The sequence below is a fragment of the Lygodium microphyllum genome, chromosome 1 (genome assembly GCF_053477565.2).
Source record: "Lygodium microphyllum isolate KBCC chromosome 1, Lygodium_microphyllum_v1.1.10, whole genome shotgun sequence".
NCBI classification, from domain to species: domain Eukaryota; kingdom Viridiplantae; phylum Streptophyta; class Polypodiopsida; order Schizaeales; family Lygodiaceae; genus Lygodium; species Lygodium microphyllum.
Window position 1 is genome coordinate 151,293,084 of NC_141135.1, and position 22,024 is coordinate 151,315,107.

Sequence of the window (22,024 nt, forward strand, 5' to 3'; positions counted from 1 at the left end):
TCCTCTAGCTAAGATATGGCTAGTTTTTTCTCTTTTGTTCACTTCTTTTTAGTTTCGAGACTAGATGATGGCATCTTTTGTGCGGTGATCAAGCCTTGCTACACCGACTTGCACACATAGACCTGTGCGTGTCCAAGCCCTTAAATAGCCGTTAGTACTAAATAGCATAAGTGGTTGAGACTTGAGAGAGCATCTCATGAGACGGAGAAGCCAAAAGCATCCTTATTGACCTGCGTGTGTTTGCTCTGAGACGTTACATACCCGGTAGTAGTAAATGGCATACGCACTTGAGATTTGAGAGAGCATCTCATGAGATGACTAGAAGCCAAAAGCAAACTATAAAGCTCTCATGACTCACACCACATCCTTGTCATCTCCTCTCAGGCGCCTAGATAGCTGCGACGCTCTCTCTCTCTCTCTCTCTCTCTCTCTCTCTCTCTATACACATAGAGCCAGCCGAATGTCTGTTTCCTGTTAGCTAAACCTACGAGAGTGCAATATTTTTGCTCTGTCGTCAGTTTCGACGAGAAGGGGAGCAGCAATGGGGGGTTTATCCCAACTCATTTCCCTTTCCTCTTCGCCTGAATTGGTAGCCTCCTCTGCCAGGAATGAACAGTTGTACAGCTCCCTTTTGGGCCAACGATTGGTACCTACTTCTCATTGGAGGCCACACGGAAATGGAGGAAGACACACGCATGCGATCAATGGAGCTCGTAGCTCTCTGAAATCAAGAGTTTCAGACATGAGCAAGAAAGGTATTTCTTTGTTTCAGTTTCCACCATCTATCGAATTTTTGTCAGAAAGGATAGGTGCTTGTTGGTATCAGTTAGTCTATCGATTTCTCTGCGGTCTTCTTTCATACATAATGCTATCGGATGTCAGGCCCTTCTTTGAAATCAAGAGTTTCAGAAATGAGCAAGAAAGTATTTTGGTTTTCTGCAGTCGATTGGTTTCTCCGGGGACTTCTGCCATACATGATGTTATTGGATATCAGGCCCATTATACCGTCTGTTGTCTCATAATCTGCTTCTGACCGAGACAGGTTGCCTAATCCTTTGATGAGTGGCAGCATCTTTCTCAACCAACTACCGACAGCCAGTCTCCATCCAGCAACACACGTCATAGGCGACATTTTTAGTGAAGCTAGACCCAACATGTGAAGGGCTGTAACCCACATGCCACCTCTAGCCTTGCATATGCTTATTTTGCTGTGCCACTCTCCCACCCATTACCATGACCTCTGCCACACGCATCTCTAGCCACCTTTGCTTTGTGCTTCTAACAGTTAGGTGTCTAGCTCTGGTTTCGCAGCTGTCCCTCATTTGATAGTAATATGCTCATAAGATCCATTGTCGCCAGACCTCATACCTTTTCCGATCCTTGCTTTTGCAAACAATCTTGATTAGCCATTGCTTTTAGCACATGGATGTTGCTTATCATCCAATATCCAGGTTGTCACAGCAGTAGAATGCAGCAACGGAGGGATCCATGGCCTTCTGACTCTAATTACTCTCTCTAGTGTGTGCATCAAGGAGCTCATAGCTTCATTTAGTTTCTTTCAGGACGGGTCTAAATAAGAAACACAAGTTTTTTAATAAAGGTTTTTTTAAAAGTCTTAAACTAGGGAAAGAGATTTTAAACCTCTATAAAACTCTCTTTAAAACAAAAAGAGGCCAATTGAGCATAAGTGATAAAACATGACAAACTAGAGTCAATTAGAGAATAACATGTTACACATCCATGATCCATTATTGACTTATGTGAAAATTTAGTCTTTGGACAAGCTACACTATGATTTAGACCTCAAACATCATGATTCATTCCTATCACAAAAGAGAGCGCATACGAAACAACGGAAGGTTTTTTTTTGGGGAGGGGGGGCAAAAATTTGCTCAACTGTCCCAAAAAATAGTCCACGTTTTTTAAGCAAAGAAATTAAGACATGTTTTGTAAGTTTTGAAAGCAAATAAATATGTTTCTTTGCTACCATGATGGTCTGGGTTTGTGGATAGCCTTTTAGTTTATCTTGTGTTGGCAACTGACAATGAGAGCAATAGTGGTAGTCCATTAGTGGGTCCTCAAACAAAGATCAAAGAAGGGTAAGGAAGATAGATATTAAAGGTTTTGCGGAAGCATTACTCTTGTAAGCAAAGGCCATCATAGTTGTCAATGCTCTCCAAAGAATTTGTGTAAGAGCTCAAGTTCAATTGTGTGGTTTGTCAAAAGGAGTGACAAGGACTACACAAGAAAACATGCTAATGATAAGGACAATGATAGAGATGTTACATGATCCTCAAGCTTGGCATTTATGGTTGTGGCCTTGTTGTAGCTTGGATTTGAAGTTGCCACAATACAATCTTATTCTTATTGTTTCTTAACATTCCTCTCTTTCTTGTTACGTTTCTTTCCTTTCTTTCCTTTCCGAAATATAGTATAACTTTCTGCAAAGGGCTTGATAATCGTCCTAGGATCACCATTGAGAACCATGCCTCCTCCCATGTCAACTTGTCAACCAACTGTGAATGGAGGTAACTAGGTTTAGAAACCTCATATGAGGAAGTTGTGTGACCTTTGCACCCTCTGATCCTATGTCCTTCTCACAAAAGGCAATCTTACTCTATAGCTTCTCCATCTTGTTGATGTGGATCATCAAGGTAGTAGAGCTAGCAAACAATGGACAATGTTGTAATGAAAGCTCCAAATGACTCGAGAGAGGGTATGAATCTCATAATGTAAGGCTCGCAACTTTAATGTACAACTCAACAAAGGATGAGAGAAAGGTGGAAGAGATTCCCAAATCTTTAATTGGTAGTTTTATAGACATTTATACAAGTACTAGCCATGAGAACCCAAGCATGAACTAGTACTTGGCCTAACTTTCGTGTTAGGGATAGGTCTTTACTTTGTCTCAATCCACCTTGAAGAGTCTTCACCTTGATGAAGTCACTAATACTCCGGCTAGCCTCATGTCATGTTCCCTCGAGAACGTGGGCAAGACTTCTCTCTATTGCTCCTTGCAACTTGGCATGAATATAAAGGGAAGAAGATGCGTTTTGGTATGAGCTAATGAAGATTTAATGTGTAATGCATCTTTTTTGGCTTAACATCCTCTCTAAGGCTCAAAATTGGAATGAGAAAGGGACTAGAAATATAGTGCAGCCTATAATATCCCAATACATCCCACCCCAAAGCAGCTAGGGCATTGGGCCAAGGGTGTGCATCTGTAATGTGTTCGACTGAGAAGCCCTTAGTGGCATGATTTTAGTAGCCCATCAAGAGATAATCCTACACGACACCGTCTAGTACTCCTTGGAATGATATGGGCTTTGTTACCTAAATTTGCTCGAGTCCACTTCACAATGGAAGGTTCGAACTGTAGGCGACAAGGATCGACTTGAATTCGGGTTCCTAATTTGATTCTAAGGTCACCTAACGACTTATCTAGCGTTGGTCTTTGAGCCATTGCATTTGCAAGTCAAATCAAACCTAAGTAGTTCAATACCGCACTTGGTTCATAGTGAGTGAGAAATAAGGGGGAGTGATGTGTGTTGGCGCATTCGGTCTTTTTCTAATTCTAGTGCCTTGAAGGAAAACTCTCAAGAGACTATACATCTGTAGGATAAACTCAACGGGGGTTTTACCCTCCCACTTTCCTCAATGGTATGTTTTAATTATCTAATTACCTAACATGTTTAAGTTTCAACACACAAAGGTAGCTTTCTCAATTACTCATTTAGGGCATTGGTTTCGTTTACGTAAGTTAGTCCACAACACAAAGACAATATCAAACATTTTTTTAAAAAAAATTGCGAAACAATAATATTTGTTCGCACATTCTCCAAGGTAGCCTAATGTCTTCCCTATGGAGACCTCTCGCATTTGGGGCGGCTCCTAGCTTCCAGTTGTGAGAGCACGCAATGGAAAGAGGGAAGTGAACATAGAGAGGAGACAAATAGTGAATACAATAGAGAGTAGGAATAATGTGAAAGTAATGGTTGCAAGTACAAGGTTGCAACAGTCAGCCCCAACACGTAGCTTTGTGTAGTGTGGATGCCAGACGTTAGTAGGGGGATGAGAGATGAGGAGGGTTGGTTGATCACAAAGGATCATTGATGGATAATGGATAATGAAAGTGGGAGGGCAAGTTGCCTATATATATAAGCGAAAAAGAGGGAAAATCCTAAATGTGGTCAAACCCCTAAAAAATAGCCAAATTGCACAAAAATAAATGCACTAATGTGCCCTCCATCTAAAGTGTCTAAAACACATAAAATGACAAACAAAGACAATGTCAGAGCTTCTAATGTCCTTGTCTAACTTAGACCGAGGCTCACAAGTAGGAGATGATCACACAAGACACACATGAGTGCTAACACCAGTGTGGTCCAACTTGCCCCTTGGTGAAGGGCTCCCGCCACTTACCTTGGGGAAGCTCTAGGGGCACAAAAACTTGTGTATTTGGCACAAAAACTTTTGTACAAATACACAACCAAGGTAATCAACCTACCATCAGCTGCTAGGAAAACATTTCTTTTTCATGATATCAACCAATAGTTACTTTGACTATTCCATAAGCGTCAATCAATTTATCTTTGGCTAGGAAAACCATCTCTTTCCCAAATTAATAAGCCTTAAAACTTCCAATTTAACAACCCGAAACAATGTCTTTTGGATTCTTCGCAAAAGAGGATGCAATCCACTACAACTTATGCAATCTCGAAGTAATACCCCACTTTTCTTAATATTCTTCATTAAGGTAAACTCCTCTACCAGTTACCATGTAAATGTGGACTAAGCTGCCATTTAAGTAGATCGTGCTATTAATCATGCTAGTCTAATCTTTGATTAGACCACTTATCCTTCTAATTGTTTATTTAGGTAAAGAAAGTCAAACTTGATAGGGAGCATGATGCATCTGGGTTTGTGTTACGACTAAGAAGTTATCGTATTTGTATTTGGATGTTGTGGACCCAAAACACTTCTCTAGCTTGTTGGCTCAATCCTCCCATCTTCTGAAGCTCCAATCCTTGACTATTAGTCTCAAGCACTTTGAAGGTAAACTTAAAGTCTTCTCTCTCTCTCTCTCTCTCTCTCTCTCTCTCTCAGCGGGATGTAGAAGATTCTTCATCTAACAATGCCATACCTGGACAGAAAATAGATACATTCACTTATGGATGATGTTGCAATAGGTGGTTGTCCAGCCAAAATAAAAAATTAGGGCTGGCTTAAGGTGGCTCTACAATCCAGTTGAAACGCAGGTGGCAGCAGCAGAAAACACAGGCTGAACCTGTCAGTGGAACAGCAGTTTTTCCGGATAGAAAACAGATGCTAGGGTGTAGTGAGGCTGAGGGCCAGGCTCCAGAAAAAGGAGCAGTGATTGAGTGAAAAGGCAACAATAAATGCAGAAAACACTCCGATAGCTCATACAAAATGCTTTAAACAGCAATTAGAACACAAATTCAGCAAAGCAATGAAGAAAGCTGAATATCGATGCAGCCCCTGCATGAAGTACGATGTGTATTGGCATTGAGGGTAGCGCTGAGAATGAAGGCTGGAAGGGTGGATGACACAATGTGTCACCCTAATGACAGGTTGCTAAAATACAGGCACAAATCACACAAAGATCTAGATCGGCATACATGGCCAAAATATAGCGTGGGTGGACCAAAGCATGACATTGACCAAAACTGGACAGAACTCCTAATGTCCCTCATTGAGTGTTGCAGGGTTCACAAACAAGAGATAATCGATAACCAATTGATAGAATTTCTCTGTTTGTCTCTCTCTTTCCTCCTCTTTTTCTTTTCGTACTCTAGTGGCTACCCTAGCGGTACTATACTAAATGACCGTGTACAATGTAGCAGTTGAACCGAAGACCTTTTGGTCACCACGTGTTCAACTCAACCAATTGAGCTACATCTGTTTGGTCCTCTTTCCTCCTCTCTTCCTCTCTCCTCTTGCAACTTTTATTGCCTTCATATGTCAAGCCAAAGTTATCATCACCATCCTCTCTAGCAAGAGAGGACAAAAAGCAGCCATGGAATGGAAGCAGAGGCAACATGTAGCAGTCAGAGGCTCATTTTGCACCAACAGCACTTATGCAGCACGAAAATACGGCATCTCTATGAGCTGTTTAAATGATAGTCACAAGAAATGGCCATTTCCTAGCCTTTGTACTTGGAAACTCCGTTTCCTATGAGTTTTTGTTTCACCCATTTTCTAATGTTTGAACTAAGTATCACCCAAGAGCTTCTTTTGCTTGGTGCTTGTTTTTGCTATTTTTCTCACTATTTTTAACAATTATCTTAGCATGCTTCCCAAAGTTCTTCATTTCACATTTCTCACTCAAAGTATACATGTTTTACACTTTCCAATCATTTTCTAGCCATTTCCATTTCTGTTGCTGTTTCCATTGCATTTGTCTATGGTTTAAACACAACACAGCAGGGGCAGCCACTGGGAGGTTGTAAAAGTTAAAACATGGGAGGCAGTAGTCTTTCAACAAAAATAAGGGAGGAAAAGCCTCAATCAGAAAAGTGTTAGCAGCCAGAGTGCCTCCAAAAAGCTAAGCAACCTTGAGCTGCAAAAACACAGGAACCAAGATAGTCAATTGTGAGGGCCCAAGTCTTCTTGAAAAATGGAGCAACAGAGAGGTTGAAGCTGACAGGCCACTGCATCTTAAGATTGCACATGACTCCTGAGACTGGGTGAGCTGTTTTATGCCCTAATTCTGCTGCTCAAGTTGGACCTTTGTGACTTCTTTCTAGTACCTGAGTCAGATGACTTGCCCGCTTATCTTGTGGAGTTTAGGGCCTGGATTGGTTCTTCTAGTGAGCAGGTGACAGATTTGGAGAGGAATGTTTCTCTTGCGGTATGGTATAATGTTGAGAAGGTTAACGGCATGGGAGATTACAAAAATTGAAAGGAGGAGCAATGCAAAGGCAAGTGGAAGTAGAGATTGGTTCCTCTTTTGATTGTGATTTGAGTACCATGGTCTAGTCTATACTGCTCTCATTTAGCTGACCATTTTAAATGAGCTTTCTCATTTCTAGGAGTACCAATCTGTACTCCTCATTCGAAACAATGGCTCAAGGCATGTAACTTACTACGGTCATAAAGGAGTACTTCAACTAGGTTAAGTTGCACTCTCAAGTAGAGTGCAAATGCACTCCAAACATTGTAGTAGAGTGGCTTGTGTCTGGTACACAATGATTGTACAGAGAATACAGCTGAGGCTACAAAGGCTTAGTTCTAGATCAGCTCTGTAGATCATTGGTCGAGCAGGAAATGCCTGCTGAAGTGCAACCATGTGCCTGAGGCTAGGCTGCCAATCACTAGCGATCACATTAAGGACCTGCATATGTGGACTCCAACAGCATGATTTCATCCAGTACATGCATACAGGCCCATTCACCACGTGTTCAGAAATTCAGATCTTAGGCTACTTAAATTCTGTAGAAAATTATTCAAGCCTCCTATCAAAATGCAATTGTTACAGTAACAACATGATCCTGTAGAGCAGCTCACCATGACACAGGACCTGCATATGTGGACTCCAACAGCATGATTTCATCCAGTACATGCATACAGGCCCATTCACCACGTGTTCAGAAATTCAGATCTTAGGCTACTTAAATTCTGTAGAAAATTATTCAAGCCTCCTATCAAAATGCAATTGTTACGGTAACGACATGATCCCGTAGAGCAGCTCACCATGGCACATTGGATGTAATCAGGCAAATAATCACTTTCAAACACTTGTGCATATTACTAGGGTCAGCTCTGTAGATCATTGGTCGAGCAGGAAACGCCTGCTGAAGTGCAACCATGTGCCTGAGGCTAGGCTGCCAATCACTAGCGATCACATTAAGGACCTGCATATGTGGACTCCAACAGCATGATTTCATCCAGTACATGCATACAGGCCCATTCACCACGCGTTCAGAAATTCAGATCTTAGGCTACTTAAATTCTGTAGAAAATCATTCAAGCCTCCTATCAAAATGCAATTGTTACAGTAACAACATGATCCCGTAGAGCAGCTCACCATGACACATTGGATGTAATCAGGCAAATAATCACTTTCAAACACTTGTGCATATTACTAGGGTCAAACAAGCTGCCGCATGAAAACTAAATGTTCTTACATAGCTGAGGATCGGCTGACTTGATAGATCTTTGTGCTCATCTTACTACCCAGTCAGTAATGCAGTAATCTCTCGAGCTAGAGATCGGTACACTGCTTGTTTATCATTGTGAAGCAACCTCTTTGTCACAAGACTTGTCAGATTAGTAGTCTGTTTGCATTTTCTGCAGATGCAGTTTTCTGAGTCTCTTTCTTTCAGGAATATCCTTTGCTTAGTATGGGACCCTTGTCCTTACATTTTTGATGAATGCAGTCCTCTTTCTTTGTTTAGGTTAGTCATCACATGTTCAGTAGATCTACTATCACTTATGTACTCAAAAATTTAGCACAGCTGTGACATCTGCTTTCTTGGTTTCAGGGGTTTTGACAAGGAATTATGCTACTTTTAGCTGATAGAATAGAGATATTTATATGGATATGGGATATGGTAGTGAGAAAAAGAAGAAAGATGCTGAGATAAATAATATGTGACTGGGCCATTCAAGAACCTTGATTTACTTTTTGTTGGAGATGAAATTGATGAGCCTTGCCTGTTCTATGTTTGGCAGCTCCTAAAGGTCTCTTTCCTCCTGAGCCTGAAAGGTACACAGGACCAAAGCTGAAGGTGGCCATAATTGGAGCTGGCCTTGCAGGCATGTCTACAGCTGTTGAGCTGTTGGATCAAGGCCATGAGGTATGTCTTCTTTCAAAGTTTTTGGTGTACTTTTTTTGGGTAATATTAACATGGATTGGGTCATGAAAGGCAAATTCTTAACCTGTAATGTTTTAAGGCCTATAGGCCTTGGGAAATGTTCTGAAACTCAACAGCTCTTCAACATTTGTCACACAAAAGCATAATTAAAGTCAGAGGCATGGATTTAAATGCTTGCCTTTTAAGGTCTCAGGGCCTACCAGTCTTGGGAAGTTCTGAAAAACAACAGCTTCGCAATCATGTTTGTTTTAAGCATACTCTGGTTTGTCACAAGTATGCTTGAGGTCAGAGGGAACTTTTATGTTGTTGGAGTAATGTGTAGGTAAAAAGTGTGATAGTCTGAGAGGAGAATCTATAATTATAAGTAATGTGCATATCTTGTGTGAAACAAAAAAGGAAAAAATTGGCCAACACAAATGACCAACAAAAGCATGCCTCCAGATAAATACCTTCTTATAAACAGATAATTAATTATTATTGTTGTTGTGGTTTCCTTATGTGTCCTCTGAGCCATCTACAAGGTTGGAGGGTGCTCCCATGTGGCTGAAGCATCTCATAAGAAAGTTGATCTGTAGGAATATGGTGGATGTATGAAATTTTTCGATGATGTGTGGTGCAAGGGACCGGCTGTCTGAGCTGGGACTCTCTTATCCCTTGAGCTTGATATCATGTGCGTGGTAGGCAGACTAACAGAGTCAGATTTTTGAAGGCTTGTCATTTTCCAACAAAGAAGAAACGTATGTTGATAATCAAACTACCTTATACTGAAACCACTGTACCACATGACTCCATGGGACGATTTTGTTCCTCAGCAACATTGGGAAGGTTTTGGATGATGTGAGTCTCACCACTGAAAATCCTCTTTCTAGTGATTGCAAAATGAGATGGTTGTACAAATCAAGGAGTTTCATAAGCCAACCACACAGCTGAGTGCAGAATAAGCAGGGCCTATGGTGTGCTAATCATAACCATCAGAGTGCTTCACACTAAAACTACTTCAATGGGACTTGATGGAACCACTATTGGGAAGCTACCCAGTAATTGGAATGTGAGCATAGTTGTCCACATTTGACGGATAGGATGATCTGACTTATCTGCACATCGCATACAACCCATTGGATGCCGTCCAAACTTGTCCAGGAAAAGTAGCCATTTGCGTGACTTTCGGTGATTGTTGGTGACTGTTTGGAGCAGCTTTTGGGGCTGTTTTAGGTGCTGTTTATGCTCACTCTCCCACAATACACATCACACATGCACACTCTCTCTTTAACCCAAGCTCTATCTCTACCTCCTCAAGGTCTCTACCCTCAACTTTCAAGCCATGTACTCCTAAGCTCTCTATCCTCAAACTGTCTTTTGCATCTCTGTTTGAAGTAAATACTCTAAATGTTTAAACTGTGTTGTTTTAAGTCTCAAGATTAAGTTTAGGCCTTAAAACTATTTGTATAATTCTTTTCTGATGTAGTGTCAATGTACTTTCAAGATTTTTTAGTCATCATTCAGACTAATGGCAGGCAGCACTCATGGGATGCCATCAGATATGAACACATTATTGGGAAGGCCTAAAGCATAGGGGCATTCATACTCATATGATGGGGCCAATGAAATGTATGAAACAATTATGGAGAAACCGTGTATGGGCAATGGAGTTCTTGGAAAACTAGAAGGTTTATGAGCTTATATGTTATTATTGCAGTTAATTACTATCTTTGAAGTTTGAATCTTATGAAAGTCAAGGGCCATGTATGATTTAATCCCAAGGTCTGAGTTGTACTCAAATCATACTTCCACAGCCTTCCGCATTTGCTATATGGAAGAAACTACGGACAAAATCATGAAGTTACATTGATCCTAGCAATCTGGATTACTCCTGTTGCATGTGCTGGAGCTATTTCCTGTTGCATGGGCTGGAGCTATTTCACGTTCAGGTATAGCAAGAGTAGGGAAAAGAAGATAAAGAGTTTTGATCTTGTGCTTGCAAAGAGTACATTCTCTTCCCCCAACCTTGATGCTCTGTCAAATGAGGCAATATTTATCTGAGACAATGACTATCCTAAGAATACACACTATGTGGATGAATCTCAAACTGATGTCAAAATGCAACTATATGTCTCGAAGCCATGCAATGCCCCAAATTCCTACTCACTACGCCTCTAGGGCACCTACACTCTTTTGCTTTTTCACTCTTGCTTTTTCTCATTTAAAATGTCCTCTTTATTTCTTCCTTCACACATTTTTGCCCCTCTTCTCCTCTCCTCTCTTACCCCTTAATGACATGGCATTCTTGTTTTCCTCTTCTCATACATTTTCCTTTCTGTTTAGTTTCCATGTCCAATTCCATCTTTGCTCCCATTCCCATTTTGAGTTTCTCTCAACTATGCCCAAAAGTAGTTTCTTAGCACTGAAGTCTTGGATTCATCATTGCAAGTGTGTGGGCTCAAGTCTTGTTCGGTGCATAACTTCATCAGGAACCCATGGCCACATGGTGTGCTTGTGAAAATTAGGATTCTTGCCTACTCAACCACTTGGTTCCTTGGCAGGGTCACTAGTTCCTTTGGTTTGCAAGCTATCTACACATAGAAAAATGCTAGCCTAGGACTTGCATGATCACTATGCTAATATCTTGGATAAAAGATACCCCCCTTTTGGGTGTTTGGGTCTTATCTTCGACAAAAATTCACATCTTTGCTTAATTGAATTAGCAAAAATGCAGCATTGCTTATGTAAAACAAAGCCTTTGGTTGCCTTGCACTAGGGAACCAACCTTTTGGATTACCCATGATATGGAAAAAAGAAGTAATGATCCATATTTGGGCTGATTGTTTGCGATAGATTTTTTTGTAGATGTTTCAGAGGCTGTTCTGCTCCTAGTTTAAATCTATTTTGGGTTGCCAGACTTCCTCCAGGATTGGTTTATATGCTGAATTATGCGTTCTCATGTTATTAGACAAATTTTTGTCTGCCTTGTTTTGTGTCTATCTCCTAGTTGTGAGCCTTTACCAGAGTTTGGTGAAGATATTTGGATCGCTGGCACTCTCTCTTTCCGTCAGTCGTTTGTTTATGATAGCAGCATTCATTGTAGGCATATCAGGTGGAGATTAGGGTTTCTCAGATATGCCATGGCTTTGTATGGTTTGTCTTGCTTGTCCTGGGGCCCACTTGGCTATCTCCATCAGTAGGCTACATAATTTCTGCAGCCCACGTCACACTCCAGCAGCAGTCACTTCTCTTCTGTTTTGCATCAGATGGCAGCCTGGATGGATAGATTTTGTGCAGAGCAGACATCTCCTGGACGACCACTTTTGAGTAGACAGCACATTTTGTGGTAGTTCAACCTGTTTTGGCAGCCCATTATTGGGCAGCCTGTCAGCCAGCATGTTGAGAGTTAGGCTATTTTTCACCTTAATTTTCTCTCCTTTTAGCATTGTGATAGTGTCCCTGTTCCTGCTGTTTGTGTTGAGAGTTAGGCTATGTATCGCCTTAATTTTCTCTCCTTTCAGCATTGTGATAGTCTCCCTGTTCCTGCTGTTTGTGATTTTCTCTCCTCTCTCCATTAGATTTTCTCTTTCCTTCTTAGCAGTTCATTGCCCTCATGATTTGGCAGTGTCCACACATATAGTGGCTCTTGTATTCTGCCCTTTCATTCAGATTAGAATTTTGTCCATTATCTATCATTGTATTCCTTCTTCTTTCTATGTGTTTCTCACTTACATATTGTGCCTCACATGGTATCATCGCCAAGTGTGTTGCATGAAGGGATCCCAGCCTGTTGCATTCTCACCTAACTTCTATGCTTTCCCTCTCTTCAAATCCCTTATTTGCTTGGAAGAAGTCTCCATTGAGGACTCATCCAGAGCGGTTCGGTAGCAATCTTCCTCAAATGCAGCCTTTTCTTGGTAGATTTTGAAGGGTCAAAGATGTCAGACCACTATGATTGGAATGTTCAAGAACATTTGGATCGGGAGAGCAACCAAGACTCCAAGAGCTGCCATGAAGACTGACATGATACTGATGATTTTTGTGAACACTATTGTGATTAGGAGGATCACTGCAAAGATTGTTTTGATTGTGAGGATCACAAGGATCTATGTGAGGACGGATGTGATTGTGAGACCAATTGATGTGGACCATGACCGGCCTCCCTCCTTGTGCTTCTACCATGGTCGTACACTTTGTGTGTCCTCAGTGCAAGCCCTAGCAGTGACTCCACAGAGGGGTTCGGTAGCAATCTTCCTCAAATACAGCCTTTTCTTGGTAGATTTTGAAGGGTCAAAGATGTCAGACCACTATGATTGGAACGTTCAAGAACATTTGGATTGGGAGAGCAACCAAGACTCCAAGAGCTGCCATGAAGACTGACATGATATTGATGATTTTTGTGAACACTATTGTGATTAGGAGGATCACTGCAAAGATTGTTTTGATTGTGAGGATCCCTCCTTGTGCTTCTACCATGGTCGTACACTTTGTGTTTCCTCAGTGCAAGCCCTAGCAGTGGCTCCACAGAGCGGTTCAGTAGCAATCTTCCTCAAATGCAGCCTTTTCTTGGTAGATTTTGAAGGGTCAAAGATGTCAGACCACTATGATTGGAACATTCAAGAACATTTGGATTGGGAGAGCAACCAAGACTCCAAGAGCTGCAATGAAGATTGACATGATATTGATGATTTTTGTGAACACTATTGTGATTAGGAGGATCACTGCAAAGATTGTTTTGATTGTGAGGATCACAAGGATCTATGTGAGGACCAATGTGATTGTGAGACCAATTGATGTGGACCATGACCGGCCTCCCTCCTTGTGTAGAAGACTGTGGAGTCACTGCTAGGGCTTGCACTGAGGAAACACAAAGTGTACGACCATGGTAGAAGCACAAGGAAACAAACAGAGACACAAAAAGCAAAACTCAAACCCTAAATGCAAAACTCAACATTGAAACATAGAACAGAAGAAGGGAGAGAAAGAACACAACTTTGAAGTGAATGAATGTTGTAAATGAATGTAAGAGTATACAGTGTGCCTAAGGGCAGAGTAGTGTGTCGAAGAGTGACGTCCACGAGAGATGGATCCCAAGTTTGTGACCACCAGTTGGAGTGTAGGAAGAAGAGGATGCTGCAAGACGATGACGCCATTAGGGCATGGAGCACCAAACGCAAGCAGGAGAAGTTGTGGAGATGGAAAGCGGCCCCTAGATGAGTGTAAATGCAAGATGTCGCCTAGATGAGGAGCGCTAGCACGTGTTGTGTGGAGGAAGAGACACCAAACGCAAGCAGGTGGAGTGTGTAGCAACTGTTGCCTAGCTGGTCTGGAACCAAACACAAGCAGTGTATGCAATTGCCAAGATGTGGCAGCTCTAAACGTAAACATAAGAGGGTTAGAAATTGTCGCCAATGTTAATGGAGGAGTGCTAGATGTAGAGGAAGGTGTGGTAGCAATTGATGGGGATGGAGAGCCACGTATGTGGGGGTGATGGCTGAAATCTAGAGTTTCACTGAACTCTCTTGAACTGCACCTCGTTTTAGGGTTTTCATTAAATTAAGTTTGTTTTGGGGCTGTTTAAGTGGCTAATCAACTCGTTTTAGGGTTTTCATTAAATTAAGTTCGTTTTGGGATTGTTTAAGTGGCTAATTAGCATGGAATGCATTTTTTAGCTTAATACCCCCCTCTCAGGCCCAAAACAAGGTGAGAAAGGGAGGCCAATCCAGTTTACCCAAGGCATCTCACCCCAAAGCAGCGAGGGCATCGGACAAAGGGTGGATGGTGGCTACTCAGTGGCCTACTAAGACTATAGAGGCGATGGTTATCTTACCAAGGGAGTCTAAGTAGTCACCCTAGAGAGGACATGGCATCGGACAAAGGGTGCTCATCGGCTGCCCAATGACTGACCAAGTTTGCCTTACAAAGGCGGATGGAACTATAACGAACTTTGATTTAAAAAAAAAGAAAAGTGAGAGATGGTTTGCGGTCGATTGAGTAATCATAGAAAACGGGAGAATGAGAAGGGATGGTCAGGTCCAACCCATCATAAAACAGAGAAGCTACCCATCCACTCGAGGCTGTCGATGAGGAGGGAATGGTCATGAAGTAATGGTGGTGTGGTGTATTAATTGCTGGTGGAAGTAACTTAGGATCCATCTAGTGGTGCTTTGCACCATGAGTATGCTACATGCTGTGAAATGCTCATGCAGCAAGTGCCACTTAGACAGTGTCCCTCGTGGAAAAATTGTTCACTTGCCCAAGTGTCCTAGTACAAAGATGATGAAATTATGCAATGCAAAGGGTGAAGGTACAACATGGGTGGGGAAAGGCCGATGTTGAAGACAAGTGCCGAAACTTGTAGAATACCAAGAAGGGTAAGAACCCCCTCTCAACCTTGAATGTTGATGTCAAAAAAGTGAAGGTACAACAGGGGTGGGGAAAGGCCGATGTTAAAGACACCGTGGGACGGGAAGTCTCCATGCTGGTAGAAGAATAAAACTCCGAGGAAGATGAAACTATGAATGGAATGGTGCACATCTCATGTCACTAGCCTAGGTAGGACTAGACAAACTTGCATGTTAGCCCTGCATGGAAAACAAATTTTGCAAAAGAGATCAAGATTTGCAATCACAGAGGTTAGTAATGAGATGCTCTAAAAAACAAAACAAAACAAAAATGAAAAAATTAACTAAATAAATAAGTACAATAATGCATATGTGTTTGGTGTGTGTAAATGCAATGGAAGACTTAAAAATGAAAGGAAAATAGATAGGACTCCCATGGGCCTGACTCTATAGCCTAAAGTCCTAAGAGTGCTTCTTCTTCTTTTGTGAGGCAACTAACTTCTTGTAGTCCTTCCGCAAGCGGCCCTTCTTACCACAATGATAACATTGGGCCTTCGACTTCTTCTTCCTATCACCCCTCTCAGAAGCAGTTGTGAGGGATGACCGCATCACTTGGACTAGAAAGCAGTTGAGGGAGGGTAATCCTTCCGCAAGTGGCCCTTCTTACCACAATGATAACACTGGGCCTTCGACTTCTTCTTCCTATCACCCCTCTCAGAAGCTGGAAAGGCCTCATTGGAATCTCCATAATGAGATGAGAGCCTCCCCTTTAAACACAAAGATGTCTCATGCTCAAGCAACATCGAAGACATATGTGTAAAGCTCACAGATGTAGAGGATCTTTGCGCTCTCGAAGCATTCACCACTCCTCTGGGGGAGGCCTATAGAGTACCATGCCCCCTAGATGTGCCTTTGGAAGGGCAAACTACATGTGTCGAAGTTGGTCTTATACTTGTGTAACACGGAGTAAAAAATAACTGAATGGTGTCCTTGGACTCAAACTTCATCTGTTGAAGCTGTCCATAAAAGGTCACAACATCCATGGGGGAAGGTGCCTCGTACAACATTTGAAGCTTCGACCATATTTCTGGTGAGGTCCTATAAGAGGTAACTGTCGGGAGAACTTAGAAATACACCGAAGCAGGGTAGAATATGCATGGGCATCGTTGGAATCCCATGTAAGCACACCTTTCTCATGGTTGTCCTCATCAAAATTGTTGGGAAGAGGAAAAGGATGCTGAGGCCAAGTAATAGCTCCACATACAGTGTACCAAATTTGCTTCTGCACAAACCAACCTTTCGTCACAACAGTCCACGTAAGATAGTCAAGTCCATGTAACTTATCATCTGTAGAAGTGCATGGAGGAGCCATCTGGAGAGGAGAAGAAGAGAAGATAGAGGATATAGAAGAGGGAATACAGCCAAACCAACAGCAAAAACTTCACAAAATGAGAGTGCACGTGCAGTGTAACCAAAAATTTGATAAAAAAACAAAAGCCAACTGCTGAAAATGAAGAAAAACCAGTCAAACAGCAAAAACGGCTTGTACAAACAGTCGCCCAGCCATAGTTAGGGGCAGAAAACCAAAAACGCAGGCTGGTGTAGCATTGAATAAGCAAATTGACGATTGTAGACTGAAATCTAGGCGCCCAGCCACAGTTAGGGACAGAAAACCAAAAACGCAGGCTGGTGGAGCATTGAATGCAGCAAATTGACGATTGTAGACTGAAATCTAGGCATAGGCTGAAAACACAGGTTGCTGGTTTGAAAAACGCAAGCCTGATCAGTAGGGGGAAGCAAGACCTATAATCGGCGGAAAAATTGCAGCAAGAACCGAGATCCTGCAATTTGATACCATGTCAGAAGTGGTGCAGCAATGGAAGCATAGACAAGTGTTGAAATAAATTGCTGAACACAAGATAGAAGAGAAAGAAAACAAAAGAACAAAAGAACACTACAAAGGAAGAGAACTCAGAGGTGTGCTCGAGAAATGGAATCCATATACCAAACACGAGAATGATGTGTACAAACAAGAGTGAGTCACTGGTTGCTTGGGCTTCGGCACTTGCTCTCGCTTGGGCATCGGCACTGGCTCCTCTCTCCAACAAGAAGACCGCTTGAAGAATGATGATGATTGAATGAGAGGAGGAGCCACTGAATAAATAGGCCCAAAATATGCCAAATATGGCAGCTGGTCAGCCAACAATAAATGCCTAAATAATCACTAAGATGACCACCATAAAATACCTAATATACCCAGTAATGTCAAGCATAGCCTAGACTCACACATGAGATGACCAGACTGATAACATGTATTTGTCGGGCAACTTGTTCAAGAAGAACCTGACCTGATTGTCGTCAGACTTCGGAGAGCCAATAGTGGCAAACTCGGCTAGTAACCGTTGATATTCGGCTAACTTGACTTTCAGATTATCCCCTTACTTAATGGAAAACTCCTGAAGCTCAAAGTTGATGTTTATATGCCAAGTACGATCTTTGGCCGCATAGCAATTGGCCGCATAGTAGTTGGAGTGTGGGAATTGTCACTTGGCTGGTCTGGAACCAAACACAAGGAGTGTATACAGTTGCCAAGATGTGGCAGCTCCAAACGCAAACAAAAGAGGGTCAGAAACTGTCGGCAATGTCGATGGAGGAGCGCTAGATGTAGAGGAAGGTGGGTAGTAGTTGATGGGGCTGGACAGGCACGTATGTGGGGGGCTGATGGCTGAAATCTGCACTCAAGGGTGAGAAACCTGCACAAAAAGGGATGGGACAGAATGGGGCAGCTTGTCTATTTATAGATGAGGATGGACCTTCCCAAATTAGGGTTTCATTGAACTCTCTCGAACCGCTCCCCGTTTTAGGGTTTTCATTAAATTAAGCTTGTTTTGGGGCTGTTTAAGTGGCTAAACAACACGGAATGCATTTCTTAGCTCAATACTCTTAACCCCCATGTGTTTATGTGTCCCTTACCCCTTCTAGATGCCTGTCCTTCCCAACCTTTCTTGAAACTATTAGCTGGATCGGGACCAATTGTGCCATTTGGTCATGCAAGATTGAGGCCATCCTTGATACCTTTGACCTATTGGATTTCATTATGATCCCTTGTCCCGGACCTACTATGGATCCCCATTCAAGTGCTTTTACAGATTTGGCTCAACACCCACTCTCTTTTCTCTCCTTAAATTGTAGTGATGCAGTCCTCAAGATGAAATGCATTAAAATGCTATTGAGTTCTAGACCTAATTATCTTCATCATCAAGTGGTCTCTGTTATTAGGGGGGCTCAAGGGAGGGGTCTGTCCTTGTTACATTATACTTGTTCCTGTTAGTAGTGTGGACCCCATGTCTTCACTTCATGACCGTTCTCTCCTTGAGCTACATAGTGGAACTCCTACATGTCTCTGTTTTGGGCCTCCATCTCCACTTAATCTATGGCCTTTCCCCTCTACTCCTAAGTGGGGTCCTCAGCATATTCCCTTTGCCTCACCTATTCCCATTGGCTACCTTCCACACCACAAGTTCCTTCCCATCCCCCACCATGTTCCCTCAACACCCTGTCCCTTTACATCATGTAGTGGGTACTTTTCCTCTTCTCCAAGCCACCCTTCCTTGATGCTAGCATGCCTATCTGATGCCCTTTGGGCCCCTAATGTCCATCCTTAGTAGGAGTGCTCTTCAATGCCTTAGATAGCTCCTCATTGGCATCTAGTCGGGCCCTGTAACTTGGCTCATCCATTCCTGACTCGAATACCTTGTGTGACCCATTTTAGGCCTGTCCACTCCCATTGGCATGTTCTTACCACCCATTTCTTTGGGTTTCCATCTAGGGAGGGGGTCATACTACTTGGTTGGTTTTCTTATTCGATGGACAATATTGACATTGACATTTCCTAATCTTCCACCGGATGTTGTGCTACCCTTGGATTCATTGTAGACCTTCGGAACTTTCTTTGGAGGTTGTTCATGGCATTCAAGTTTTCCTCTTTTGCAAGTTGTTTCCTATGGTGCTCTACCTTTGCTTCTTCGGCCTTCATCCACACCCAAGCTTTGAGAGAGGTAGTTCATCTTTTGGTTGTGAGCCTCCACTAGAGTTTGGTGAGGACATTCGGAGCTTTGGCACTCTTTCGGTCAGTCCTTTGTTTATGACAGCATCCCTCACCCTATGCATATCAGGTGGAGATTAAGATTTCTGAGTTCTAAGATCTGCCCATGGCAGCTTTTGGTTTGTCTTGCATGTCCAGCAACCCTTGTGGCTCTCTCCATCAACAGACAACATCTTTTCTTACTCATGTGGCATTCCAGCAGCAGTCATCTCTCTTTTTCTGATTCTTGTCAGATCCCAGCCTGGGCCGATAGATTCCCTGCAGGGTTGACATCTTCTGGATGGCCACTTTTGGGAAGGCAGCATACTTTGAATCAGTTGGACCTATTTTGACAAGTTTGCCCATTACTGGGCAGTTGGTTGGACAGCATGTTGAGAATTAGGTTATTTATGGCAATAGCTTTCTCTCTCCTCAGGATTTTGTTCAGTCTTCCACCACTTCCTGCTGTTCTTGATCATCATTATCTCATTTGAGCCATCGGCATCTTCTCTCGTGTCCCTCCGTCAGGTCTCTCTCCTGCTTAGTAGTCGATGCAGGGGCTGTTGTATTTGGCCTTCTCATTCAGATCATTAGAGTTCCATTTCTTCATTTATCTCTATGTTCTTTCTTCTCTCTCTGTGTTTCTTGCTTCCGTACTGCCCACCCACATCTCAACAATGTGAAGGTGTATATGACTGATCAATTCATGGATCTAGGATTGTAAGGTTCTTCTATGAGGACTTGAGTATATTTAGACTAAGCTGACTGGAGGAGTCAAGGTGTCTTGTTCTGCTTTGTGTGTCATTGTTGATATCTTTCACAGATAGCTGCCAGTATCATTATTGAGAGTCCTGAGGAGGCAATAGTTGTCTCCTGTTGCCAATAAGTTTGGACCCCCTCCAACCTTGGTGCTTTGTTCCTATCTCTCTACCATCCATGATTAAGTTTGATTGGAAGTATGCAACATTTGTCATGTGATGTCTGCCAAGTTTAAGCCACTTATGCTACTTATACAATGAAAACACAGCCTCTTGCTACTGGATGTTGAATGCAAAACCATGCCACTTACTGCACATGGCTAGACAGTGCCGCTAGTGAAAATGTTCTAATAACTGTCATATCAGATGAAAACACAGCTCAGCTAGCTTGTATTGGTCATGGGCAGATTGTTTTGCTATGAATAAATTACAAATGGCTGGTAGACTTACAGATTGTTGGATGCCCATGTACCACTCCAACAATCAACTGGAGTGACTTGTAGCGTGAAATGCAGCGAACTCTCTTTAGTATATGGAAATAAAAAATTTCCCTTTCTTATCATTAAATAATTGAAAAGCAACAGGCACTGTTTCATTTTCTATTACTACAGTACAGCTGGTGTTGATTTTGTGGTTGTTTAACCACAGTGATGGCCTTAAATAAAAGTGATTTCAAAGAGACTAAATGCCATTATCTTGTCCTTAAAACTTGAGACAAACTAAGTGTCCTTAGATTGTTTGAAGGGAAAACTTATTCTAGAGCCTATCAAGCATGAGTCCCAAGTCATTCTCGATTGCCACTGTAGGCTCTGCCTGGTGATTGATCATATTGAGCTGTGGACTCAATGTCAGAGCACAATTTGATGCATTTAAGCACAAGGTTTTAAGTTGAATCCTATTGATTCCAATCACCATGTAAAATTGTCAGAACATGGATTTATGGGTTTTTGAAGATTGTTTTCTAGGCATAGCTTTGGGACTTTTAATCAACAATCAACTGGAGTGACTTGTAGCGTGAAATGCAGCGAACTCTCGTTAGTATATGGAAATAAAAAATTTCCCTTTCATATCATTAAATAATTGAAAAGCAACAGGCACTGTTTCATTTTCTATTACTACAGTACAGCTGGTGTTGATTTTGTGGTTGTTTGACCACAGTGATGACCTTAAATAAAAGTGATTTCAAAGAGACGTATATGCCATTATCTTGTCCTTAAAACTTGAGACAAACTAAGTGTCCTTAGATTGTTTGAAGGGAAAACTTATTCTAGAACCTATCAAGCATGAGTCCCAAGTCATTCTCGATTGCCACTGTAGGCTCTGGCTGGTGATTGATCATATTGAGCTGTGGACTCAATGTCAGAGCACAATTTGATGCATTTTAGCACAAGGTTTTAAGTTGAATCCTATTGATTCCAATCACCATGTAAAATTGTCAGAACATGGATTTATGGGTTTTTGAAGATTGTTTTCTAGGCATAGGTTTGGGACTTTTAATAGTCTATTTCCTAGTTGCTTTTAAACTTAGAGGTGGTGAATTGCTGTCTTCTTCTTGGCCAAAATATCTTAACCTACCTTCCAGCAAATTTCTATAGCCTACAAGGATTTCCTTGCAAATTCTTTCACCCTTGTATGAGTGGTTAGTGATGTCAACTCTAGGTATGCCTCAAACATGAGTCTCTATACAGTGTCTCATTTTTGAATGATGGCATGTTCAGTCTTACGGCTCCCTGTTAGTTTTAATCTGGTATGTCTTTTTCAATGTCCTACATGAATGATGGTCACATGGTCTATAAAATATTCTGGATGACTAAAGTGGAAGGATCTAATGCTCTAATTACTTTTCAATCACTTTTTTTTTTACTGTTCTTCTTTTTGCAGGTTGATATATATGACTCAAGATCATTTATAGGTGGCAAAGTTGGATCTTTTACTGACAAAGATGGGAATCATATTGAGATGGGCCTGCATGTGTTTTTTGGTTGCTACAATAACTTATTCCGGCTCATGACCAAGGTTTGT

At 41.9% G+C, this 22,024-nt stretch overlaps 1 protein-coding gene across 1 annotated transcript in view; it reads left to right on the plus strand.

The window, feature by feature from the left end:
• Nucleotides 1-203: 203 nt before the first annotated feature.
• Nucleotides 204-22,024, plus strand: part of ZDS (zeta-carotene desaturase) — a 28,606-nt gene continuing 6,785 nt past the window's right edge. The window contains exons 1-3 of the mRNA XM_087682984.1: nucleotides 204-755; nucleotides 8,695-8,819; nucleotides 21,884-22,018. Of these exons, the coding sequence (XP_087539110.1) occupies nucleotides 542-755; nucleotides 8,695-8,819; nucleotides 21,884-22,018 (474 nt within the window). The 5' untranslated portion in view covers nucleotides 204-541. The remainder of the gene's footprint in view (nucleotides 756-8,694; nucleotides 8,820-21,883; nucleotides 22,019-22,024) is intronic.